This window comes from Castor canadensis, chromosome 1, assembly GCF_047511655.1.
Source record: "Castor canadensis chromosome 1, mCasCan1.hap1v2, whole genome shotgun sequence".
NCBI classification, from domain to species: Eukaryota; Metazoa; Chordata; class Mammalia; order Rodentia; family Castoridae; genus Castor; species Castor canadensis.
The window spans coordinates 203,335,711-203,360,426 of record NC_133386.1 but is presented as its reverse complement, the minus strand read 5'-3'; the positions used below and the strand labels follow the sequence as shown (position 1 = coordinate 203,360,426).

At 52.5% G+C, this 24,716-nt stretch overlaps 2 protein-coding genes across 3 annotated transcripts; one reads left to right on the top strand and one right to left on the bottom strand.

Moving 5' to 3' along the window:
- The first annotated feature begins 6,001 nt into the window (after positions 1-6,001).
- Ctsf (cathepsin F) lies at positions 6,002-10,862 on the top strand. Of its 2 annotated transcripts, none has more exons than XM_074049710.1 (14): positions 6,002-6,343; positions 6,553-6,651; positions 6,928-7,012; positions 7,105-7,166; positions 7,251-7,344; positions 7,952-8,065; positions 8,187-8,329; positions 8,417-8,513; positions 8,594-8,674; positions 9,393-9,512; positions 9,588-9,652; positions 9,752-9,842; positions 10,202-10,260; positions 10,341-10,862. In XM_074049710.1, the coding sequence occupies exons 1-14, from the start codon at positions 6,131-6,133 to the stop codon at positions 10,413-10,415; spliced, it is 1,398 nt and encodes a 465-aa protein (XP_073905811.1). In that variant the 5' UTR covers positions 6,002-6,130; the 3' UTR covers positions 10,416-10,862. The 2 variants fall into 2 exon arrangements, with proteins under 2 accessions (XP_073905811.1, XP_020020440.2); XM_020164851.2 differs by having other exon boundaries at positions 6,004-6,343; positions 7,269-7,344.
- A 135-nt stretch (positions 10,863-10,997) lies between these two features.
- Positions 10,998-24,342, bottom strand: Actn3 (actinin alpha 3). Its single transcript, XM_020164847.2, has 21 exons — positions 24,119-24,342; positions 20,247-20,361; positions 19,965-20,084; positions 19,544-19,630; positions 19,375-19,462; positions 18,816-18,894; positions 18,651-18,732; positions 17,783-17,868; positions 17,439-17,531; positions 16,630-16,860; positions 16,358-16,505; positions 14,948-15,098; positions 14,304-14,412; positions 14,071-14,211; positions 13,712-13,894; positions 13,177-13,311; positions 12,912-13,091; positions 12,363-12,509; positions 12,206-12,271; positions 11,350-11,508; positions 10,998-11,269 (listed from the first exon to the last, which is right to left on the bottom strand). Exons 1-21 carry the CDS (start codon positions 24,260-24,262, stop codon positions 11,111-11,113), a joined length of 2,703 nt encoding a protein of 900 aa, XP_020020436.1. The 5' UTR covers positions 24,263-24,342; the 3' UTR covers positions 10,998-11,110.
- Between the last annotated feature and the right edge of the window lie 374 nt (positions 24,343-24,716).

The window sequence follows — 24,716 nt, the reverse complement described above, 5'->3', positions numbered from 1 at the left end:
ACCATGCCTGACTAAAAAAGTCAAAAAAAAAAAGTGAATAGTGTTCCTACACACACACACACACACACACACACACACACACACACACAATCTCCAACATTTGCACAGAGGCCTGGGAAGTTCAGAGGTTTATGGTAACTGATTCAGAAAATGGTTCCTAGTCAGGCAGTAATCCTATATTGCAGATAGAAAACGGAGAATAAGACAGTCAGGTCCCTGTTCTCAGAAGTCCCCAGTCCAGTGGGAAATAAGCAAAATAAGGATACAAGATGTGCTAAATGCTAAAAGATATAAAGTGTTCTGAGACAGAGGAAAGAGGTCTGTCTCCTTTAGATGAAGTAGTCCTATGACTGACTGAGACTGAGCAGCTAAGAAGAATGCTGAGTCCTACAAAGCACAGGAAATCTTTTCAGGGAACAACAGTACAAAGGCCCTAAGACAGAAAAGAGCTTAGCATATAAAGAAGAAGGTGGTCACTGTAGTAGGGGCATAGAGAGGGTGGCAAGAGAAGTATGAGATGATAAAGCAGATACCTTAAAGCAACTGAGGCCAATAGGAAAAGGGGACCAGGAACTAGAGAAAAGGTTAGATGAAAAAGAATTAACCTAGAAGGTAACACCCACGCACAGGAAATCAATGTGAGTCAATGCCCTGTATAGCTATCCTTATCTCAACCAGCAAAACCCCTTGTTCCTTCCTATTATTGCTTATACTCTCTCTACAACAAAATTAGAAGTAAGGGCAAAATAGTTTCTGCTGGGTATTGAGGGGGGGAGAGGGAGGGGGCGGAGTGGGTGGTAAGGGAGGGGGTGGGGGCAGGGGGGAGAAATAAACCAAGCCTTGTATGCACATATGAATAATAAAAGAAAAATGAAAAAAAGAAAAAAAAGAAAAGAGAGAAGTATGAGATGAATTCAGACAGGATGACAGAGACCAGATCATGCCCAGCCTTAGAGGTCACTCTGTAGAACATGAATTTTATTTTAAGTGCAGAGAAGGTCATGATCTGTCCTGGGTGCTGACAGCTGAGGGAAGCACTCCCAGCAGGTAAATATCAGGTCCATTCCCGAACCCTCACCAGGTCTGGGTTATGATTGAGGAGGTGCCTCCAGCTGCTGTGTGGAGCATAGATGATTGCAGTCAGGCAAGCGATGACGGTGGCTTGGCCATGAGTGGTGGCTGTGGGAATGGAGAGAAGTGGATGGATTTAGGAGATACTGGGAGGGAGGATCCAGAGCACTCAAATATGGGCTGGATGGGGGCATCAAGGAAAAGGGAGTCAAAGTCACTTCCAGATCTCTGGACTGGACAACTGGTGCCATATGCAGGGATGGCAGATTCTTGAGGCAGGGTAGAGATTAAAAAAAAAAAACTGTGCCGTTTTGGCTAAGTTTGAGATCTCAAATCCTTTGATCCTGCTTCCCTGAGCTGGTGGTTGTGATTTGGAGGGCAGTGGCTGAGTGGCAGGGAGAGTGCCCTTCAATTTCTACCAGGGCTCCTGAGCTCTGGACCGTGCAAGATCAAGCCTCAACAGCGCCTTCGCGTGTCAGAAAGAAGTAATAGCAGCGGTGAACACCAGACTTACTGGAGGGGAAAAAAGTCATATTAAATACATGGCTCAGGATGATAGAAAAACTTGGAGGTGGGATATAAGGAGGATCCTCAAAATAAATATGTGGTAGATGGGGTACAAATAATTTTTAAGGGAAAATAAAAGGTCTTATAATACTTGAGTTACAAAGGAATCAGTATAATAATAATATTGACAGTTACCATTCTGCGAACAAACATGAAGGGGAGGAACTTAGGTATCAGGTAATCTACACAGGAAATTGAGACTCAGAGAGGTGACATGTGCCCAGGTCTTAATACATGGTGTGGCGTTAAGAACCCGAGTTAGTCTACCCGGGTTGTCCCACTGTTTCAGATCCAATATACTGTTTGAACAACAAATACTGGACAATGTCCTCTTTCCATCCCCAACATCTAGATTGTGCCTGATGTACATATGTCTTCATAATTTTAAAAATCAAGGAAAGAGAGAATAAAAGAAATTTATGCTAAAGAAATCTGTGCTTCTATATGCATATTCTTAGTCAGGATCACACTAGAAGGTAAGGAAGTTGCCAGGTGCTGGTGGCTCACGCCTGTAATCCTAGCTACACAGGAGGCAGAGATCAGGAGGACTGAGGTTTGAAGCCAGACTGGGCAAATAGTTTGTGAGACCCTATCTCAAAAAATATCCATCATGAAAAGGGCTGATGGAGTGGCTCAAGATGAAGGCCCTGAGTTCAAGCCCCAGTACTGCAAAAAAAGAGAGAGAGAAAAGATAAAGAAGTTAACTGAAACCACTCTAAATACATGCTGATACACACACAATCTGTCTCCAGAGACACAATCTTGTGCAATGGTAAGGAACCCTTCATAAGTGATCTGAACACATCAAGGAAAATTCTGTCCTTGACATACACTTTCATAGCATTACTGCAACATTCAGCGTATGCTAAAATTGTGCACATAATATTACGTGTTTACATATACAACAGACTTTGGGTTCTTAGCTCAGATAATCGTAAACAGGTTTTCTATTTACATAAACAACCAGTTGGACATTAGACAGTTGTGAAGGACATGGAACAATTCTATGTTATATAAAACTGTCCCAAACATGGAAGAAGGTCTGGTATTCCTGGCCTTGGCTACTAAAGGTCAGAGGAGCCCCAATCAAGGTGATAATCAAAAATGCTCAGACACATTTCCAAATATAAATTTCCAGGTACAGGAACCTTCCTTTCACAACTCTAGTGTGTGCAGAAGTACCACTGTCCAAGCTCTGCTCTTTGGCCTTCTCTTTGTGGGCCTTCTGAGACCTGGGCTTGCATACCTACCTTTAGGACTTCCTCTTCAAGTGTTTTCCCTAGAAGCTTAAATGATAAATGAGGTGCATTTCTATTCTTTTCCTATTTCTCCAAAAAAGCCCAAAGAGAGTTGGGGGTGAAGTTTAGTGGTGGAGTATATACTTTTGCATTCATGAGGCCCTGGGTTCCATCCCAGGCATCACAAAACAAAACAACGGCTGGAGAAGTAGAGTAACTTGTCCATGGTCACATAGCCAACTTGAAGTGGCAGAACCAGGATTAGAACTCAGGTGTGTCACTGTGACTCCTGAGCCTGTGAATTTGACTTCTTTTTGAATCCCTCCTCACTGCCTCCAATGTCCCACTCCCAGAAAGAGTTTTGTTATCCTGAGAAGTGAGAGTTTTGTTATCCTGGGAAGTTTTGTTATCCTGGAAGTAATTCAGAAGTAACTCACTTTCTGGGAAAACATTCTATATGATATGAACCATTCTTCAAGGGCAGGAAGCATATGCAGGTGATCTTGAGTGAATTCAGACTATCAGTTGTCGATTGCCACGCCCATAAATCAGGTAAACATTCCCAGAATTGGAAACCTTGCAGTTTGCCCCAGCTTTTTCTGGAAAGGTCAGTTTTGTCTGGCCATGGTCTAAGTATTGAACCACTCCCTAGCTGTTTTCATCACTGGGCAACATTTGCCTCTGTGAGAAAGGATGTTGATCTTCTCAAACCCTGGTGGTACATGATTGTAATCCCAGCCCTTGGGAGATTGAGGCAGGCAGATTGTGAGTTCAAGTCTACCTGGGCTACTTATCGAGACCATGTCTCAAAACTCCAAAACCGACCAGACAGAAAACCCTGGTGGCAAAAGAGAATAAAATCAGTCTATTACCATGGTACCTGGGAATGAGCAACAAGCAAATATTTCATTGCAATTTCCTGTCTTAAAAAAAGTGCAATAATTTTTGCAGATTACCCACAAATATTTTGGAGAGATACCCTAATAGGAAATAAATTAAAAATAAACCTCGTCTTTATGTTAGGGTCTCATGTTTTACAAACAGAGCTAGCTGGGCACTTAACCAGCGGCTAGAAGAGAGGGAATGGGGAAAGGAAAAACCAATGTTTACAAAGCTTCATTTAAACAGGAGGAACAAGTTTTAGATCTAAGCCCTGAGTTCAAACTCAGGGCTTCATGCCTGCAAAGCAGATGCTCCACCATTTTAGCCACACCTGCAACACATTTTGCTCTGGTTATTTTGGAGGTGGGGTTTGTGAACTATTTGCCTGGGCTAGCCTCGAACCTCCATCCTCCCAATCTCTCAGCCTCCAAAGTAGCTAGGATTATAGACATAAGCCACTTACCAGTGTCTGATTCTTAGGATTTTGTTTTGTTTTTTGTTTTTAACCTGGTCCCAACTCCTTGGCACAAGCCATCCTCCTGTCTCAGCCTCTGGAACAGCTGGGACTACAGGCTCTTGGCAAAGCTCAGCTTAATCCATATATAATTTTTAAAAAGATGCCTGGGAGTTAAGCTGGAGGAAGCATGAGTGTGAAGGATTGGAGGTGCTCAAGAGCTTGAACCTCAGAGGACATGCAAATAGACTGAGGCTAAAGTGGAGACAAGAATGACCTTACTGGGCTACCGTAAGAACCTGAGACTGTCTCCTGTAAGAGACCACAGAAGCCCCAAACAGCTTATCACAAGGGAGGGAGACAGAGATCAGCATCTGCTGGAGTCCCTCAGGCTGGTCCCTCTCAGATCTCAGGTGGCAGCCAGGAGCTTTGCTTAAGCTAGCTCCATGTGGCTCCAGCATTTAACTTCTGATTAGCAGGAACGTCACTTCTCCTCTCTAGACTTCTGGGGCTGTAAAAAGTCAGGTTTGGACTAGGATGATCTTCAGTATCAGTTCTCCCCATCTTCCAAATCCAGAGTAACTCCTTGTTCCCATCTCTGATTTCTCCAATTCCCTTAAACACTCTCTTCTCTGTTTCCTATCTCCGGCTGGGAACATCTAGCAGAAAAATATCCTTTTCTCATGTCTCTCCACCTCCTCAGAAGCTCAAGCTCCTGCACACCTGGAACCCCTGAGCCCTGAGAAGTCAGCACTCTGCCTAATGCGGCTTACTCATGCCTCCTGTGAAATATGCTACACTAAAGATGAAGTCACTCTTGTCAGACCCAGGCAAATTTGAAAGCACGGTGCTGGGATGGAGGGGGAGGCGGTGTGTGTGGAAGGCACAGTTCATGGCTTGCCTGTCTGTAAGAGATGTCTCAAGGACTTTCTAAAATAAACCCATCAGAAAGTCCTAATTACCCCCACAGCTTTGCACACTTCACAGGTACTGCAGATTTTCCTGACAGTTTATCTTTAATTGCAACAGACAAGATACTCCCAGCAACAGCACTTCTACTAATGAACTGATGCCAACTCCTGCTTCCACTCTCCAAGAACAATGGATTTTTGTATCCAAGCAGCTTATGAGAGTTTCTCCCTTTTAATAATAAAAGCTTCCTTTGCCCTTCCCTTGAGGATGCCTCTGGCTTGCTATCAACATGCATCTCAGATTTAGTTCATTCCCGAATCATTCTTTATTTACACTTGGAGATTTTTTTTTCCTCCTCTCTGTTTCTTGTTTCCAGCTGTGACGCTCCCCTGGCAGCCCTGGAACTTAGGTTGATGCCTGAGGGATGCCTGTAGGGATGGTCCCACCCTGTGCACAATTGCTTTAACGGTTGCTAAATATTTGAGTGATTGCGTTTGATCACACAGCCAGAACTGGGAACATACTGGCCATTTTGTGGATAAGACCGGCCTCAAAGGGGCCGTTGACTCCAGAGCCTGGCTTCGCAGCTTGATCACCTGATCTATCAGATGTTTGACAAGTCATTAATCTCTGTAAATTTGTACTTCCTCGCCTGTAAAATGGGGACAACGCCTACTTCATAGGATTGCATAAAGATTAAAGGGAGATGTCATACAATGTATAACATATAAGAATCACTCAATGAATGTTAGATACGTTAGGTTTATTGTCGCGCCAGCGTCCTTTCCCTCGGCACAGCCTCCACGCATCCCACGTGCCTCGCGTAAATAAGCGAGCGCGCAGGCGCCCGGGGCCGGCGCCCATTGGCCGCCTGGCTGCCGAGGAGTGGGAGGACACAGGCCCCCCTTGGCCGCGGGCTCCGGCGCCCTGTCGGTTGGTCCGCGCGTCTGTGGGTCAGTGCGTCCTGGCCGCCGGCCTTGCCCTCGCCGCCGGCCTTGCCCTCGCCATGGCCCCGTGGCTGCAGCTGCTGGCGCTCCTGGCGCTGCTCCCTGGCGCGGCCCCCAGACCCGTCAAGCCCCGGGCAGCTGACTCGGAGGCCTGGGAGCTGGCGCCCCTGGAATTGCTGGAGCCCGCACGCTTCGCGCTGGAGATGTACAACCGCGGCCGGGCAGCGGGGAAGCGGGCGATGCTGGGAGCCGTACGCGGGCGCGTCCGCCGGGTGAGGACGCGCGGGGAGCGGGCGCCGGGCCTAGTCCCAGGGATGGGGGAAACTTTGGTCTAGACTTGGGTGCGGGTCTGGCAGTCGGAGAGAGGAACCCTTGGAAACTGGGAACGGGCAGGGCGGCACCGGTGGGCTATGGGCCCACAGAAAGAGGGGGGTGCGGAGGTGGGGGTGGCTGTGTCCCCTTCACCTGCTCCTCCATCCAGGCGGGCGAGGGCTCGCTGTACTCCTTGGAGGCCACCCTGGAGGAGACGCCGTGCAACGACCCTACAGTGTGCCAGCTTCCTGTGTCCAAGAAAACCCTAGTGAGTTATGGGGGTACTGTGGTTCCTCGCCCCCAGGCTGAGTCAAACAGCATTTGGGAAAATGGGTCAGGTCAAGATGTAAGAATCCTACCCCGAGTTACTTCCCAGGTTCCTAGGGCCAAATCTGAAAGGGTGGGTTGTTGGCTGCTGGCAGTGTCTCCCTCTCCACCCAGGGACAATTACCTCAGGGGTGGTTCTCATCTGAGGGGCCTCTAGTTCCTCTTGCCCAGACCTTGTTCCCATCCCAGCCCCCAAACTGGCTTCTTCTCCCTCCAGCTCTGCAGCTTTGAAATCCTGGATGAGCTAGGAAAACACATACTGCTGAGGCGGGACTGTGGCCCAGTGGATACCAAGGTTACAGGTGCTGGGATAGCCCAAGGAGACTGGGACAGCCCAAATCAGACTTCACTTAGGGTTCAGCCTTGATTTCTTCTCTGTTCCAACCCAATCCAGACAACAGAAATTGGACTTTGAATTCATTCCTTCCATTGCTGAATAAGGATTCCTTCCCCCAAGTGAGGAGCCTTGATCCCTTATTCCCCTTCTTCTCCCTTCACCCTGGAGTGGGCCTCTCAGATCAAGCTGAACTCCTTCCAAAGACCCTTCTGCCTTTCCAGGACTTTTCTGTGAAGATGACTTCAATCTTCAAGGAGTTTGTTACTACATATAACCGGACTTACGATTCAAAAGAAGGTGAGGACCCTGGCTTGGATGTACCTGTACTAGTCAGATCAGGGACGTCCTCCAACTTGGCACAGTCCCTGACTTCTTGTGCAGACTTTCAGGACTGGGCAGCCACCCCAAGTACTTGCCTCTTCCCATTTTATCTTCCTGGTCAGAAACCATGGGCCTCCATACCTCTGGGCAGGGTAGGATGGGGCAGAGGCCAGATTTTCTCTCCTGGATACTTCCTGGCACCATGCCCTTTCCTGAAGCCTTTCCTAGGTGATTGTCCTTTTTGTTTTCTTGTGGTGCTGGGGATTGAACCTAGGGCCCTTCGGCATACTACGCAAGCTCTCTACCACTGAGCTACGTCCTTAGTCCCTTAGTAACGCCCTTTTAGACCCCATTTTGGTTGCTGCTTTCACATCTGGGAAGTTACCACTCCAGTTTGGCCCCCACTTCATCACTTGCAGGTTGGGCTCCCCTGATCCAGTCCTCCCTGCCCCAGGGTTCTGTCCTTAAAAAGTGCTTCCATCCTGAACCAGAGTCCATCTACACCCTGGGGAAACCCCTGCTGTTAGCAGCCCCCCCACACCCTTCCTTTCATGACCTGCCTTTCCCATTCTTTGATTCTCAGAAACCCAGTGGCGCCTGACAGTCTTTGCCAGAAACATGGTACGAGCACAGAAGATCCAGGCCCTGGACCGTGGCACAGCTCAGTATGGGGTCACCAAGTTCAGTGACCTCACAGGTACGGGGTGATGACCAGAGCCCTCATAGAGGCTAGGAGAGACAGGGCTTTTTTCCAAGACCCCTCATCAGGTCTAGCTTAATATATTCATCCCTCCATGCCCTGTCCACTTTGCCCACAGAGGAGGAGTTCCACACCATCTACCTGAACCCCCTACTACGAGAGAAGCATAGCAAGATGCACCCAGCCACGTCTGTAAATGACCCCGCTCCGCCTGAATGGGATTGGCGGAAGAAGGGAGCTGTAACCAAAGTCAAGGACCAGGTTGGAGCCCTAGAAGTGAGGGTGGGACATGTATCCTGCATGGGGTGGGGGAAGGGATCCAGCCTTGACCCTGCCTGTCTCTTACAGGGCATGTGTGGCTCCTGCTGGGCCTTCTCTGTCACAGGCAATGTGGAAGGCCAGTGGTTCCTGAAGGAGGGGACCCTGCTCTCCCTCTCAGAGCAGGGTGAGCATTCCCACTCCACCCTCCTGTCCCCAGCCCAGCCCCTGTGGAGGGCTCCTTGGGACCAGCCTTCTGTCTCCTAGAGCTCTTGGACTGTGACAAGATGGACAAGGCCTGCCTGGGTGGCCTGCCCTCCAGTGCCTACATGGCCATAAAGAGTTTGGGTACGTGTCATTGGGGCCTGGAGGGACAGGAGGTGCCACCTCTCCCTGTGGAAGGGGGAGAGACCTGAGCATGGGGCGCTCACACAGAACTGGGTTCCAGACTTAATGTTGACCTATATTGGCTGAAGACCTTGCTCAAGTCAGTTCTGTCAACCTCAGTTACCTCATCTGTGAAATGGTGCTTACCACGCCCACTTTGCAGCATTGCCTTAAATGTCCAGTGAGAAAGTGGACGTAAAGTCCTGGTGCATAACAGGAACTTGGTGAACAGGGGCTCTTGGCGCTTTTGCTGCTTGGAGGTCTGTTTTTATAGTGCTGCCAAATCAGGCAGCACCACACTTCCCCAGCAGCTCAGTTCAGCGGTGGGTGGCGGTGGCAGGATGAAGGGCTGAGGGACCAGAGTGGCTGAACAGAGACTGACAGGGGTCTGAGCTAGATTAGGAGTGGATTGCCAGAGCAGGACAAGGAGGTCAGTGTTACAAGTCCCAGGCAGGCCAGGGTGAGCCCTCAGTGAGGAGGCAGAGCTGGGGGTGAAGTCCTGTGTCTGCTGGTCACTCCCACCTCCTCCAGCCCCCAGCTGTGTCATTTCTGGACTGAGGCGATTTCTCAGAGGGGAGGGCCTGTGCCCTGGGGTGGACGAGGAGCGTGAGGCCTCACATAAGAGGGCAAGCAAGAGATAAATGGCGGTCCACTTTTTCTCCACCCCGGCTGTTCCCAGGAGGGCTGGAGACTGAGGATGACTACAAATACCTGGGCCACATGGAGGCCTGCAACTTCTCTGAAGAGAAGGTCAAGGTCTACATCAATGACTCAGTGGATTTGAGCCAGAATGAGCAGAGTGAGTAGGGGGCAGAAGGAGGCCAGGCTGGTAGGGCTGGGCCAACGTGCCATTGACGCTGCCCTTCCCCCTCAGAGCTGGCGGCCTGGCTGGCCAAGAAGGGCCCGATCTCTGTTGCCATCAATGCCTTTGGCATGCAGGTGAGGTCCTGATCCTGCTGCCCCTGCGCCATCTCCTGCTTATCCCTTCCCCACTTCTCCTCAGAGCTGGTCCCTCCTCCTTATTCTCCTCCCCCTCAGTTCTACCGCCACGGCATCGCCCGCCCACTCCGGCCCCTCTGCAGCCCTTGGTTCATCGACCATGCTGTGCTGATTGTGGGCTATGGCAACCGTGAGTTCTGTCCATCCATCCACCAAGGGTCACAAGCAGGGGTTGAACAGTAGCATTTCAGGCCCTTTTGAAAGGGAGCTCAGGGAAATGTCTAGAAACCCTGTCCTCTGTGGACGGGAAGCTGGGGCTGTAGAGGGTTGAATGGTTACGCTAGAGGTGGGTGGTCAGGTGCCTATCCTGTGACCCAGAGTTGTGCCAGATCTCCATGAGGGTGGGATGCTGGCCTCCCTGCTTTCTGCTCTTTTCTTGGTACCTTTCACAAGGAGGCCCACTGCAGGTTTGTGAAGGGGCAAAATGCTTGAGGCTCTGAGTGGAGAATTGGGGACCACTGACCCTTTGCACTCCACACTGCTCCACAGGCTCTGACATTCCCTTCTGGGCCATCAAGAACAGCTGGGGCACTGACTGGGGTGAGGAGGTGAGTCTTGCCCACTTGGCCCCTTGCCCTCCAGTCCCCATCCTACTTAAGTGCCCTCACCAACCTCCGCTCTCCCTCAGGGTTACTACTACTTGCACCGTGGGTCTGGAGCCTGCGGTGTGAACACCATGGCTACCTCGGCAGTGGTGAACTGAGGAAGGTGCTGGCGCAGGACCTGGTGCTGACCAGAGCAGCCCCTTCCCCAGCCCGTATGTCCAGACCCTTCCCCAGGAGGCACAGCTGGGGAAACAGGCAGAGTGAGCAGGAGGCACTGGGCCCCTTCTTCCTTCCACCTCCTCCCACCCTGCGGTTCCCCAGCTGCACCCTCGGTGAACTGTGGTAGCCAGGAGGATCCTGGGGTGAAGGATGTTTTCATGGCAGCTGAAGCTGAGGCAAGAACCCCGGGCGCGGGTAAGGAGCAGGACAAAAATATTCCAATCTTAACCCAGCTCTGTCCTCAGTAGGCTCTGGCTCTGCCTTGGCTGTCCTCTGTCTCATGCTATAAATTTTCTACTCCCCCTGGATTTGGGACATGTCCCCTTCCATATCCAGGAAACATAACCACCCTCTCTAACAGCAATAAAGAGGTGTCCTGGTCCCCATTGTGGCGCAAGTGTTCAGTCCCTAGGGGCAAGGAGGTGCACTGGGGACCCCTGGCATGTCAAGGTGGTGGGGTAGTTAGGTCTGCCCAGGAGCCTGTGGGCCCAGCTTCTGCTTCAGGAACCAAAAGATGGGGAGAGGTCTGCACATGAATCTTTATTCAGAAAAATGCGGTTGGCTGATCTCATCTTTGAGGGATGGATGGGAACACCCTCTCTCCTAGTTCCATCAAGAACCACAGGGGTCGAGATCAGAGGTCACTCTCCCCGTAGAGGGCACTGGAGAAGGCCACATAGTCCAGGGCTCCAGCTGGAGCCCCAGATCCCTTGTACGGTACCATTCTGCGGATGCAGTACTCCGCCTGCTCAGCTGGGAGCTCCCGCCGCAGCTCCTCAGGGGTGATGTAGTTCTGGAGGAGAGGAGACATTGAGGGCCTGCAGGTCCTGTGCCCTGCCCCAGTCTGCCAGCTCTCCACCACTGGAGACTCACCTTGTCTCCTGCCAGGATCTTAAAGGAGGCTACAACTTGCTCAGCCGTGTCTGTTTCTGCTGTCTCTCGAGTCATGAAGTCGATAAAGGCCTGGAAGGTCACCACTCCTGCTGCATTGGGGTCCACCATGGTCATGATGCGAGCAAACTCCACTTCTCCCTGCAGAGATGGGGGCCAGGCACTGTAAATGCGAAAGCCAAGAAGGGTCCCTATGTCCCTTCCTGGGGACTGCTCAGCCTTGGTGTGCACAAGACCAGTGACAGGGTGCTCCCTTCCTCCCAAGACCTTAGTCAGTGGGACTCTGGGAAGGACCAGACCAGAGTCCTTCTTGATTGGCTGAAACCTGCTTCATGCCCAGGGCAAAGGCTCCCTGTTGCTTGTTGATCCTGATGTTTTTTGGGTCTACACCCACTCTGTAGTGCTGCTGCTGCTTTTTTGGTTTGTTTGTTTTTGGGGTTTTTTGGCAGCACTGGGGTTTGAGGTGATCTACCACATGAGCTACTCTCCCAGCCTTCTTTGGCTTTAGTTAGGTCTCTCATTTTCGAGAGATAGGGCCTCTCATTTTTGCCTGGTGCTGGTCTCAGACTATGATCCTCTCAATCTCCACCTCCCAAGTAGTTGGGATTACAGGTGTGTCCACCATTCTCAGCTGTGTAGTGCTGTTTCTTGGAGGTAAAAATGGTGCAACCTCAAACCTTGGGGCCACGCACAAGGTCCAAGTTAATTTACCTTTCTGAGTCTTTGCTAATTCCCATGTGGGTGTAATGAGTAGAGATGAAGGTGAAGGGGGAGGCAGGCAATAGGTGGTAATGTGGAGGAGGGCACTTAGGGCACTCGGGGGAGAAGGGACCCTCACCAGGTCATAGCCCATGGAGATGAGGCAAGCGCGGAAGTCATCAGGTTCCATCATCCCATTTCGTTTCTGTAGGGGGTGATATAGTATTGGGCTTAGTTCTCAAATTGCACCAGCCCCCAAGTTTTTTTTTACCTCACAGGGCTGGGTCTCTACTAACCCGGTCAAAGTGGTTGAAGGATGCCCGGAATTCATTGAGCTGCTCCTGGCTCAGGCCCTTGGCGTCTCGGGTCAGTACCTGGTTCTCCACCTCATTGATGGTGCGGGCGATGGAGGTGAGCAGCTGCTCCCAGCCCACACGGATGTGCTAGAGAGCAGGAGATGGGTCAATCAGCAAGCGGCCAGCACCTGGCTCCTACTCTAGCTCTATTCCTCATTGTGTGACCCTGGGCAAGTCCTCCCCCTCAGTGGGCCTCTGTCCCTATCTGGAGGTTCCACTGAGTGACCCAAATAGCCCTTCTGCTTCGAGTTTGATCGCTTATGTTTTAGGGATTGATGGACTAGCCATGGCCAATCCTGGCCTGGCTTTCAACTGGTTGATGACTCTGGACAGGTCACTTGCCATCATTCAGTCTCAGTATCCCCATGGGTACAGTTGGGAGACCTCAAAAAGCTGAACTGGGGCAGACATGCTTTGTCCAGCTGTGATCACCCCAGGCTTCCCCAGCCTGTGCTGTCATCCCTTTCTCCCCAGAGGGTGGGACCCCACCTCCATGCTGTAGACTGTGTGCTTGTTGTCGAAGACCAGGCTCTCCTGTAGCAGCTGGTGGTCACCCTCCAGCCGGTCGATGTTGCTCTTGTAGTTGATAATGTTCTGCTCCTGCTGTCTGAGCCCTGCCATCTGCTCCTCCAGAGAGCCAGCCAGCCCTGCTGCCAGCCGCCCCACCTCCTGCAGGGGTACCCGAGCAGGATGAGGGCCCCCCAATCCCTGTGACCCAGCCCTGGCTCCACTCTCCCAGTTGAGGAGCCCTTACCTCCACCTTTGCCTGGATCCAGGGTCCTACAGCATTGGCTTGGGCAGCAAATTGTCGCCGGAGCCTCTCATTCACCTGCTGCCGTGCCAGCTCCTCCTGCAGCGTCTGGTCACGGCTGGGCACCAGCTTTCGGACCTGGGAAGGAGGGTGGTTGTGCCAGGTGCCTAGCTAATGCCCTAGGGACCAGGGGATGGCTCTGAGGAAAAATAGGTTCCAGCCCCTCAAATCATAGCTTCTGTGAGCTGAATTGGGCTATATGGACAAGATGTGGGGCAAACCACTCCATCTTTGTAATACGGTTTTGTGAAAGATGTCCACGCAGGTTTCATTCTGTAGAGTCCCGATAGGAGAATGCTGCTGTTGTGGCCATTATACAGATGAGACTACAAACAGCAAAGTGGCTTATGCCACATGGAGTCTATGGCAGAACTAGATCTGCCACAGTTGGACTTTATTCCCCTTCTCTTGGAGCACCAGAGATGGTTTGAGTGTGCCAGAGTGGGTGAGTGGCTGCATGGCTACCAGTGGCACTGACCGTGTCCCATTTGGTGGTGATGTCCTGTGGGCTGAGGGTTATGTAGGGGTTGGTGGACTTTGGCCGTAGCCCGTATGTTTGGCAGATCTTCTGGATCTCTGCCTGGATGCCCAGGATGGCGCCTCGCTCTCGATCAGCCTCAGGTAATGTTGCTTTGAACTGCTCATGTGCTGTTAGTAGGCTCTAAGGATGAAGGCAGGAAGGATCAGTCAGTGTCCTCCAGCAGTCCAGGCCTCTTCCTCCCAGCCCAGCACTCCAGAACTGGTGTTTCTTCCCATGCCCATTCCCCAGGATGTTGGCAGGATTAAGGGTCAGCTTTCCTGTCGTCTACTCAGCGCCCCCAGAACACTTGCACCCACCTGGGTCTCCTCCACTGAGTGCACCAGCCACACATCCTGCAGGTCCTCCACAGCTCCGTCCAGCCAGTTGTTGAAGGGTGCTGCTCGCCGGGCAAACTCCAGTTGCAGTTGGTCAATGGTTTCTAGGAGCTTCTCCATCCGCTAGGGGGCCAAGGGCGCAGTGGGTCAGCTGCTCCTTGCCAGCCTGCTGTGGTCACATCGCCTCATCCCCAGCTCCCTGACCCCACCCCCACCTCTAGCGCGTCCCTCCTCTTTTGGGTCAGCGTGCCCAAGTTGTCCCACTGGTCGCAGATGGCTTGGCAGCGGCTGTTGACCGAAGCTGCGTCATGGTAGTCCAGCTCACTGGGGGAAGGAAGGGGATGAGTGTAGAGCAAGACCCTAATCTGTATCTTCCCAACTGCCCTCCCCGGGCTGGAACCAGCGCCCAGGGTGGTGGCTAAAGGCATAAGGCAGCCTAGTCTCTTAGGGGCCACGCCCCCCCCCCAACGTTCCTACAGGAAGGTGGGTGCCTGCGGTCCTCAGCTGTCTCTGGAGCTGCAGGGCTTGGGGCTTCAGGCATGAGGTCATGTGAGAAGGGGTGACTTTATAGGAAGCAGTGGCAAGGCTGAGGCTGAGGGAGGAGGTCTGGGGTAGCAGGCTGCGGCCCAAAGTGAAGGGAGTGGCCAGGTTGGGGGGGCAGGCCTGTGGGGAAGGGTGGGCATCAAAGTGGGTAGGGGATGAAGTTCCGGGAGGGGTGGAGCGAGTGATGATGCGGGAGAACATGGGTGCCACCTCTGGGTTAGAGGGCAGCGGGGAGCGGGGCGGGGCTTGCTGTCGAGGGGCGGAGCCAAGCAGGGGCGTGGTCGCCAGGACCGGCCCGACAGTGGCACACGCCTACTTGAGCTCCTGGGCCAGCGCAGCGATGTGCTCCACGCGGTCCTGGTGAGCAGCCAGGTCGCTCTCAAAGGCCTCGTGGCGCCGCAGCAGCGCCCGCACCTCCTGTAGCGAAGCCGAATCGTAGTCGTGCTGGTTCAGCATCTCCTCCTTCCCTGCTCCAAGAGAGTCCCGGCTCCGGTCACCTGGCGGCGACCGCGACAGGAGCAGGGGCTTCGGGTCTGGTCGTGAGGGCAGGCGATGACACCTGCCCACCCTACCCTAGGGGCTTGCCCTGAGACGCCAGCATGATAAAATTAAGTGAAGCTCCTGATGCGCGGCATGGCCCGTAAATGACAGCGTTCCTGACCAGCACTGCCCAAGCCGGTCCTTGCTACAATTTTGAAATTATTTGATAGCAAACAACTTCTCAATGCCTCTGTGAGCCCCATAAGCCTGTGGCCAGGTTTCTTTTGTTCACTACTGCCTCCCCAGTGTCTGGTACAATGAATATTTGTTAGATTAATGAATAACGAATATGAAAGTGCTCTTTGTGAGTAATAATTACCATAATTTTGCAAACGAAGACCAACATAATCACAATTGAGGCAGGGACTCTTTATTTGAGGGCCTCTGTATTTTGAAAGAGGTTAACTGAGGTTTAGAGATGCAGAGACTTCCGCAGGGTCATGTAGTTTGCTGTAAATTTAAGAAATTCTTTTGTTTTTATTTTTTGTTCTTTTGAGGCAGGGTCTTACTATGTTGGTCCAGACTGGCCTCAAACTTGAGAACTTCCTGCCTCAGCCTACTCAGTGCTGACAGTACAGGCATGGCTCAAATTTAGGGAATTCTTATGCCAAACTATTATTACTTATTATGTTCATATTTCATTGTTACTATGTGTTCATTACTTTCAGGTAGGACTCATTCATTTGTAGGATTAAAATCTCTGATAGAATATTGAATGAATGATGTTATGCAGAGTGATATATTTGACACATGCAATATTTTGTGTCAATATATTTTGTGATGTTAGGGTTAGGTACACTCTCACCTTTGGACACCTACTACATACACAAATACAACGCTAAATGGCAAATTAATCAGAGAAGACCTACAGAGGGCCAGAACTCAGAGAGAGAAAGAGGAGCCTGAGTTTACAGATAAATAAACAGGTTCTGGGCTGGAGGCATGGCTCAAGCAGTACAGCGTCTGTCTAGCAAGCATGAAGCCCTGAGTTCAAACACTGGTACCTCCAAAAAAGAAAGAAAGAAAAGTAACTGAGGCTCAAAGAGAGGCTAAAACTGTGCTGCAGCAAGTCAGGGTGGGACTAGAAATCTGGTCTCCAGCTTCCCTGCAAAGCACCTATGTCTGTCCTGTGAGTTTTGACAGGACTCCACCCCAGAAGAGAATCTAGCCCCAGAAGTGCACCTACCCCGGGTCCAGGCTTCATGCAAGGAGGCCTTCTGTTGGAACTTCTCAGCCAGATGCTGGAGCCGCTGCAGGCGCCGGATCTCTGACAGCAGCCAGTCCTCATAGCCCTTTTCCACCTGCTCCAGCCCCCGCCATGCGTTGGCAATGTCCTGTGGGGTAGGCAGAGGCATCCTTCATCACAATCCACCCATTATACAGATGGGGACACAGAGTTCAAGGTCACCCAAGGCATGTGAGCAGAGCTGGGACACCCCCATGCCTGGTCTGGCTCACCGAAACCAGCTTGCCCTCGGAGGGCATGAAGGCGGGCCTGTGACTCAGTCGCAGCTTGGTCTGCAGTGTGTTGAAATTGATCTCCAGCTGGCACTTCTCCTGAACACGGGGTGGCTTGTGCAGGCGCCGGTAGTCCCGAAAGTCCTCCAGCTTGCGCTGCATAGCACTCATGCTGGGCTCACCCACACGGTTCTCCAGCCATGGGACAGTGCGGCGGATCCACTCCAGCAGCTGCCAGGGCCAGGCAGGGGCAAAGCAGAGAGCTCTGAGCTCACCTGCCCATCTTATCACCCCTCTCCACCTGTACCCAGACCATGGCCAGAGGGCTGTGTCTCAAGTACATGGGGGTGACTTGCACAACTATGGAGGCCAGAATGGGACAGTCTGTCCGCACTGGTCAGGAGTAAGATGGTTAATTTTTGGGGGGATGGGTATGCTGGGGATTGGACCCAGAGTCTCACCCATGCTAGGCAAGCACTCTAACACTGAGTTATTTCTGAGTCCATAGGCCAGTATAGATTGGCACAGCGCAAAGGGTTACATGGCTGCCCGAATACAAGGGAATGGATAGATGAATGAGTAAATGAATGAATGGTGAGTGAATCAGTGAGTGACCAGGACCTTGGGTAGGCAGAAGGGCAGTTAATAGTGGGAGGAGCAGGGGGAGGCTAGGGGGAGGCCAGAGCCACTCAGAGAAGAGGGAGGCTCTGCAGCCCCATGCAGGAGGGTAGCAGAGTTGGGAGGACCAGGAAGGCCAGGGTAGGGAGCACAGCGAACGAGCAAAGGGATCTCTAAGGCCCCAGATTCACCTCACTGGCCAGCTTCTCATACTCCTCCATCAGTTTCTCATTTTCTTGGTTCACTGCCAGCACCTTGCAGATTCTGTTGGCAGCTGTCTCTGCCTGTGGTGGGGATGGGCGGGTGGACTGACATTAACACAAACTTCCTTGAACACCCTTTTGTTAGACTCATGTGCAAACGGTGAAGGATGGGGGAGCAAATCTCTTAGGGAGAGAGTGCCCTGAGAACCCAGTGTGTGCAACAGGGACAGTGGCACTCCCACCTACCCGGACTGGCACCTCCAAATATTGGGCTGCTGCCAAAGGTGGGCAGCAGTGTCCCCAGGGGGCAGCAGTGTGGCCCCCGCTCTTACCTGTTCGGCTCCAGCAAATGCATGGTAGAAGCAGGAAACGTAAGTCATGATAGCCTTCTCATCTGGCTTTGGTGTGTTCACGATGTCTGGGGGAGGACAGCAAGGTGTATGTTAACCAAATGCAGGGTGGAGAACGGGCTCAAGCCCTCCCCACCCCCATAGAGAATATCCTCAAGATGGGAGGGGTGGGGACATCTAAGTCACCAGCTGCCATCTGCCCCAAGCCCAGCATCTTCCCCTCACCCCAAGACTTCTCTGATTACCCCAGGGCCCAGCAATCTTCCCTTTGCCTGGGGATCGGGTGGGGAGTAAGCAAAGTGGGAGACTGTGGGTAAGGGAGCAGGTACCGAAGCCCTCCTGAGGGGCCAGTCCACACTGCTGGTGCCCCTAACCATTCTGTAACCACCACTGTCTGTCTGTCTGTCTTTTCCCAGAGCCCCTAAGCAGCTCAGATGCCAGAACCACTTCCTCTCGCTGGTGCCCCTATAGCCATGGCACTGTGAATTATGAGCTCAGACAATGTTTGGTGCTTCATTGACTAAACGCCTTGCTTGGGCCCAGGGACCAGAAGCAGGACATGCTCCCAGAGGAGCTTGACCAGTCTTGAGGACCAACATGATCCCAGGTAACAGATAACCCAGAAGACTGGCATATGAGGTGGGGGTGGTGCCATTCCATAGGGAAGAGCCAGGGGAGGGAGGGCAGGGGGACAGCAGAAGGGGGATAGTGGTGAGAAGGACTGTGATCAGATAGGAGGGGTGGAGGTAGGGGCAGCATCCCAGGAGGAGGGAAGACCAGGGCACTGGTGTGGTCTGACCAGCCCGCCAATGAGTGACAGGCATCCTTGCCCAGACAAGGTTTCTCTCACCTTCTGCATCCAACATCTTGGGGATGTCCAGGTATTTCTCTGCCACCTCAAAGGCAGTGTTTAGGTTGCCAATAGGGTCATCCTAGATAGGTGTGAGGAGGACAGGTGAAAGGTCAGCCAAGGGGAGAGGTCAAAGAGTTGGGGCTGGGGATGGCAGACGCCTACCTTTCGCAGCTTTGCGTAGTCGATGAGGTCAGGTCGGTGCCGGTGGATGAGAGCACAAAGGGCTAGGCCATCCTTCCAGCTAGACAGAGAGGAGGGGCTGTTAGGCCTGAGTTCAGACCAAGGCCTTGTCCCACCCTCAGCTCAGGAACACCCCAGCAGAGCTGGGAAACGGAGTTAAGTACAGACTCCTTCAATGGCATAGGCGGCTCCTCACTGCCAGACTTGGGCCATCTCCCCCAGCTCCTCATGATCCCTTTACATGCTCTGTGCTTAGTCCACACCAATTTCCAGACACTTTTGGTCTTCAGGTTCTCACTGACTGGAATGCACTTCAAGGGATGTCTCAAATGCTTCCTGCTCCGGGAGTTCTCTGTAACGCTCCTGGATTTAGTTCCACTCAATTCAACATTTTCTGAGTCCTCTTATTATTGGATGCTGCTCAGAAACTTGGCAATAACCTCCTCCTGCCCTGGGGCTTGGGATGGGGGCGGTCAGCTCTGTGCTCCCCACTGACCAGGCAGGCTCCCCGCCTGTACCCAGCAATGCCCAGCTGACAGACCTGGTGTGGAAGTTCTGCACGTTGACATTGCGGTATGGTGCCGTCTTCCGCTGGCACCACAGGAGCAAGCCTTCCTTGGCTGAGGTTTCTGGGTAACAAAGGAACAAGAGTATTAGTTGGGAAGGGGTCTGGGCCGGCCCTCTCCCCTGGCTTCCTCCCCACCACTCACCCTCCACAGAGATGTCCTGGATGGCGAAGCGGAGGATGATAGTCCAGATCATGCCTAGGGTCATCTTCAGGTTCCCATCAACAATCTCTGCAGGGCAAGGGTTAGGGGACAGTCTCCAGCTGGCACTCCAGGCCTATATGTCCAGCCTCCGCTGGCAGTCCTGCTCAGCCCTTTGGCTCTTGTTCCCCATCCCAGGGCCAACACCAATAGCCATCTGTTGCTATTTTTAAATGATTCACTGAACACCTACTAGGTGCCAGGAGCTGTGCTGGTGCTTTTAGGTACGTTTTCTCCTTAAGAGTCCTTCCCAAGCAGAGTGATTATCCCCATTGTTGAGATAAGGAGACTGAGGCTCACAGAGATGACCTGTTGATGCCAGGACAGCCCTTGACTCACCTTGCCACCCAGGCTCCCTACTCACCTTCAGCACCGATGGACACCAGCTTAACCCCTTTGCTGGCGATGAAGTCCAGGCCCTTGTTGACATTGGCGATTTTGTGGAAGCGCATCTTGCCTTTATCTGGCCTGGGCAGCCTCTCTCCTGAATATAAAAGGAGAGGGTAAGGGTCAAAGATTATGGAAAGGCAGTCAAAGATATTGTTCCCAAGCTCCCCCCTCCCCCTAGCCCAAGACTCTTCCAGAACTCAGCTGCCACTCTTCCCCCAGCCCTGCAGGTTCCCTGGGCGTGGACGTGCACCCCCACCTGAAATGACCTCCAGCAGCAGCATGAGTTTGAGGCCGTTGCGGAAGTCCTCCTCGATGTTCTCAATCTGCGTGCCTGCCTTACGCAGGTGAGAGTTGCACCAGGCAGTGAAGGTCTGGGAGCAGAAGACAGGGCTCAGATCCCTAGACCCTAGTCCCCACATCTGGGGATGTGGGACACAGTCCTAGCTCCTAGGTCAGCGTGGGTCTCAGAGCCCAAGGCCCAAGGATGCATGTGCTGGCTCAGCTACTAACTTGTTGTTGTGTCTCCTGGGCTTAGTCAGTCCCTCTCCCTCTCTGAGCTTCTCGAAAGGAGAAATGGGATGTGGGACCCATTCAGGTCCCAGTGTGGACTTGCACTCCACTAGATTATACTCCAGCCTTGTCTGGTCTTAAGCACTACAGGATGATTAGAAAACTCTTAACACTCCAAAGCATGGGGCCCCCTGAGGTGCCTGGGCCAGCCCAGAGATACGGCCTGCCTAAACTCTTAAGAAATTCTGTAAGGAAAACACATCTGGCTTGAGGGTTGGGATCCTCTGCCAGAGAGACCGTGGGTGTGCAAGCACTGCACAGGCTGTGCAGGATCAGTGAGCACTCAGGCCAAGCCTGACCACGTTTCCAGAGCTGATGGTGCCCAACCCCCACAGCCAGCCTCAGCCTCTATCTGAGATGCAAGGCAGTGGTATACAGCTGTGTCTGTTGGGGATGGGGGGGGGGGTGACCTGAGACTGTGGACAGGTTTTTGCCAACCTATCAAGCCTCCAGTCCCTAAATGGTGCTACTAGCTGTGGAGTCCTTGGTAGGGTTCATGGTTGGATTCCAACCCCAGCTGAGCTACAAACTGTCCGTGATCTGGGGTTAGCTCTTGCTCTCTCTGGAGTTTGGTCTCTGCCTTTGTATAACTGAGGAGTCACACTCTATATCTCAGGTCTTTCTTCCTCCCACCTGGCAGGATCCTGGAACTCAGAGTATTCCCCACCACAAAGCAGACACCCCTGGGAGGCGGTCCTGGAAGCCTGGAATTCTTTTCCTCAGCCATCTTTCCAGATGCCTTGGATGCTGGGCATGGAAGATGATGCCTTAAATACAGGAGAGGCTATCATTGCTAAGGGAAGGGGGTGAGCTTCCTGTCACTGGAGGTGCGTAAGTGGGTACTTAGTATTACTTGATAAGGACCAGAGCACATTTGTATTCTCTGCAGTTTCTTCTAGGCCAGAAGTCTGGATGCTGTAGGTCTGGATAGGGTAAGGGACAGACAAGGCTATGTGGGAACAAATAGGATTTTTTTTCTTTTTTAACCTATACTGGGGTTTGAACTCATGGCCTCAAGCTAGGCAAATGCTTTACCACTTGAATTACATCCACATTCCTTTTTGTTTTAGTTTATTTTTTCAGACAGGGTCTCTAACTTTTGCCTGGGGCTGGACTTGGACTGTGATTCTCCTACTTCCAACTCCAAGTACCTGGGATTACAGAATGTACCACCACACCTAGCTTGTTTTTTGAGATAGAGTCTGGCTAATTTTTTTTGCCGAGGCTGGCCTCGAACCATAATCCCCCTATCTCTGCCTCTCAAGTAGCTGGCATTATAGTTGTATACCACTATGTCCTGATAAACAGGACTCTTAATGAGATGTGGTCCTTGCCCTAAGACTGTCATGGTGATCTGAGAAGTGCTGGTAGAGACATGTGGAGGAATTAGGAGGGGCCTCTTGGGAAAGTCTTACATTTGATCAGAGCTGTGATGGAAGAGCCAGAGCTATGCAAACCGAGAAGGGCAGGCACGGGCATTCTGAACATGGGCAAATGAACGGTGAGAAGCAGTTGTTCTGTTTGTGGGACCACAATGCTCTGGGCACTGCTGGAATGAAGCTGGGGGTGTTGGGGTATCAGTGGTAAGAGGCAGGCCGGAGGGGTGGTAGGGGCCAGGTCACGCGTGATCTTGGGTGCTAAGCTGGGGAGTTTATATTTGATCCTCAGAGCCACAGGGAATCAGCAAAGCTTCAGGCAGAGAGAGTGGGCAGGACTGTGCTGTAGAGAGCTCATTTCAGCTGCAGAGAGGAGACAATGGCTTGGAAGAGCAGAAGGGAGAGTGGGGGCAGTGACAGGACAAGGGCGAGAGAGGAAGACTGTTAATGAGAGGAAAGAGGCAGGGTAGAGGGGGAAGATAGAGGCAGAAGCTGTATTTTGTGTCTGGCTGAGTCTGGGCACCTTAAACAGCAGTAAGACATCCTTAAGAAATATTTATTGAACAAGTGTTTGGGCGTGTAGTTGAATGAAGAAGACTCAGCATTAGGTAGGAGAGAATGGGAGTGTTCCAAGGAGCCCTGGATGGAGGAGTCAGTTAGTAGTGGTAAAGAGATCACCAAGGACCAGGGACAGGAGCACGGCTAACACTGACCACAGGTTGTTTATTACAACCTTGTAATAAACAACATTGGAGAGAAAGAAATGACCTGGATGTCTAACTGTAGAGGATGCCTGTGGATTTTCAGAGCATCCACCCTGTGCAGCTGTTGGATGAATGGCTGCAGTGGGTTAAGAGGATGCTCCTGATATTTTAAGTGACAAAGGCAAGAGACAGACTGGTATGTGTCATAGGAAGGGCATGTAGACCTGGATTTGGGAGAGGGCCGGGTGGCTAGGGGTGGGGACAGAAGTTGTTGCAGAGTAAGTGGCAGCTGGGGCCAGGGGCAGAGATGACATCACCAGGAGATTGCTGAATCCAGGGACCACAGCTATGCTTGGAGACAGGTGCAGTGGAGTGGGGGGAGGGAGAGGACCCTCCCCCCCCCCAGCAGAGTCAGCTCAGCCTACCAATCCCTGGGGTCGACTCCTGTCATCTAGCCCAGTAGAAGTGCTCTAAATTTTGGGACTCTCAGATCCGCAAGTTCCATGGGCACCAGTGTCCTGCCCTTTCCTAGAGCCAAGCACTATTGGCAAACGTTCAGCAGGTTCAGTGGCTTCACGGTGCCCTCCCTGCCCCCGGCTTGCCACTCCCCAAATTTTTAGCTCCAGCTGGGATCATTTTCTCTTTAGCGGACCCAGGTGTCCTGCCCCCACCACTAGGGAAAATCTAGGGGTGAAAATAGTTCAGGGAGGGAGGGGCCCAAGTGCCCTACAAGGCTGGGCCTGGGCAGCAGCTGCCCTGTGCCCCCCCCTTTGTGCTCCCCAAGGTGCTGTCTCAGCACAAAGTGCCCATCTGGTCAGAGAGTCAGGTTACTGCGTAAGGGGACCCCAGCTCCCCTCCTCTCTGACCTGTGGCCTTTTCAGCAGACTCAGGGCCCCTGAGGAAGGGAGGGGTATCTTGAGAAAAAGTGGGGTAGGGCAAAGGACAAAGACCTTTAGACTGGGGGATCCTGTTTTCTTTCAGCGTATGATTTAGGACCTATCTCTGCCCCATTCTAGGCCTCAGTTTCCTCAATTGTCAAAGGAGATAAAGGGACTGTAGACTCCACCCTGGACAGAATACAGAGATGTTGTTGGGGTAGGGTCTGAGGTGGACCCCCTTCCAGATGCTCCCTCCCAAGTCCAAGTCTACTAGTTGCGTGACTAGCGCGTTCCTTCCAGGAAAGGAACTAGAGCGAGGTGGGCATGGGGAGAAAGATTCTTCTTCCTGAACCCCCCCAGGTAGGGCTTTGCCCAACCTGCTCTCCCCAGCAGAAGTGGGGCTGTGAGTCCAGGGAGTGAGGGGTATTGGGGACACCCTAAGTCCCTTCATGAGGGCTCTGAGCCCTCCGTTCCAGCTCTGGGGGACGGCAGAGGGCGGGTGGGCAGTTCAAAGTCAGGCTGACCTGCTAAAGTACTCAGGGAAAACCGTCCGGCCTCTTAGACCTCAGTTTTACAGTTAGGAAATGGGCGAGCACTCACTTTCCTCTGCTGCTTCTCCCAGGCCGGGTCCAGCAGCAGGTCGCGGTCCCAGTCTTCCTCCTGTTCCATGTACTCGCCGCCCCTGCCGCCCGCGAAGGGCCCCTCCCCGGCCCCCAGACCCTCGGGCTGCAGAACCATCATCATCTTGCTTGGGGTCCTGGCTCCGCTCCGCTCCGCTCAGCGCAATCTGGGACACCCAGGCCCGGTTAAGTAGGGCCCAGCCCAGCCCCGGATCGGATTCGCACTAAATATGGGGGAGGAGGGGTGGGGCCGCATAGGGGCGAAGGCGCTCATGTCGGGACCAGACAAGAGGTTGCCCTGGAGGCAAGGATTGTGGAACCGGGGGTGGGGGGGGGGGGAATGCTGGGATAGATTTAGTGGCCGAGATCCATGGTTTGCTTTCCAGCTCCGTGGCTTGGGAGCTGTGTGACTTTGGGAAAGACGCAGGCCCTCTCTGTTTCTTCATCTGTACGATGGAAATGAGGACACTAATAATGGCCACAGATTGCCTTAAAGCCTGCCCACTGGGCCTGCTCCTGATCCTCTTCCAGAGCTACGCGGGTGGGAAACGGAGCCCTATTCCCATTTCACAGTCAGA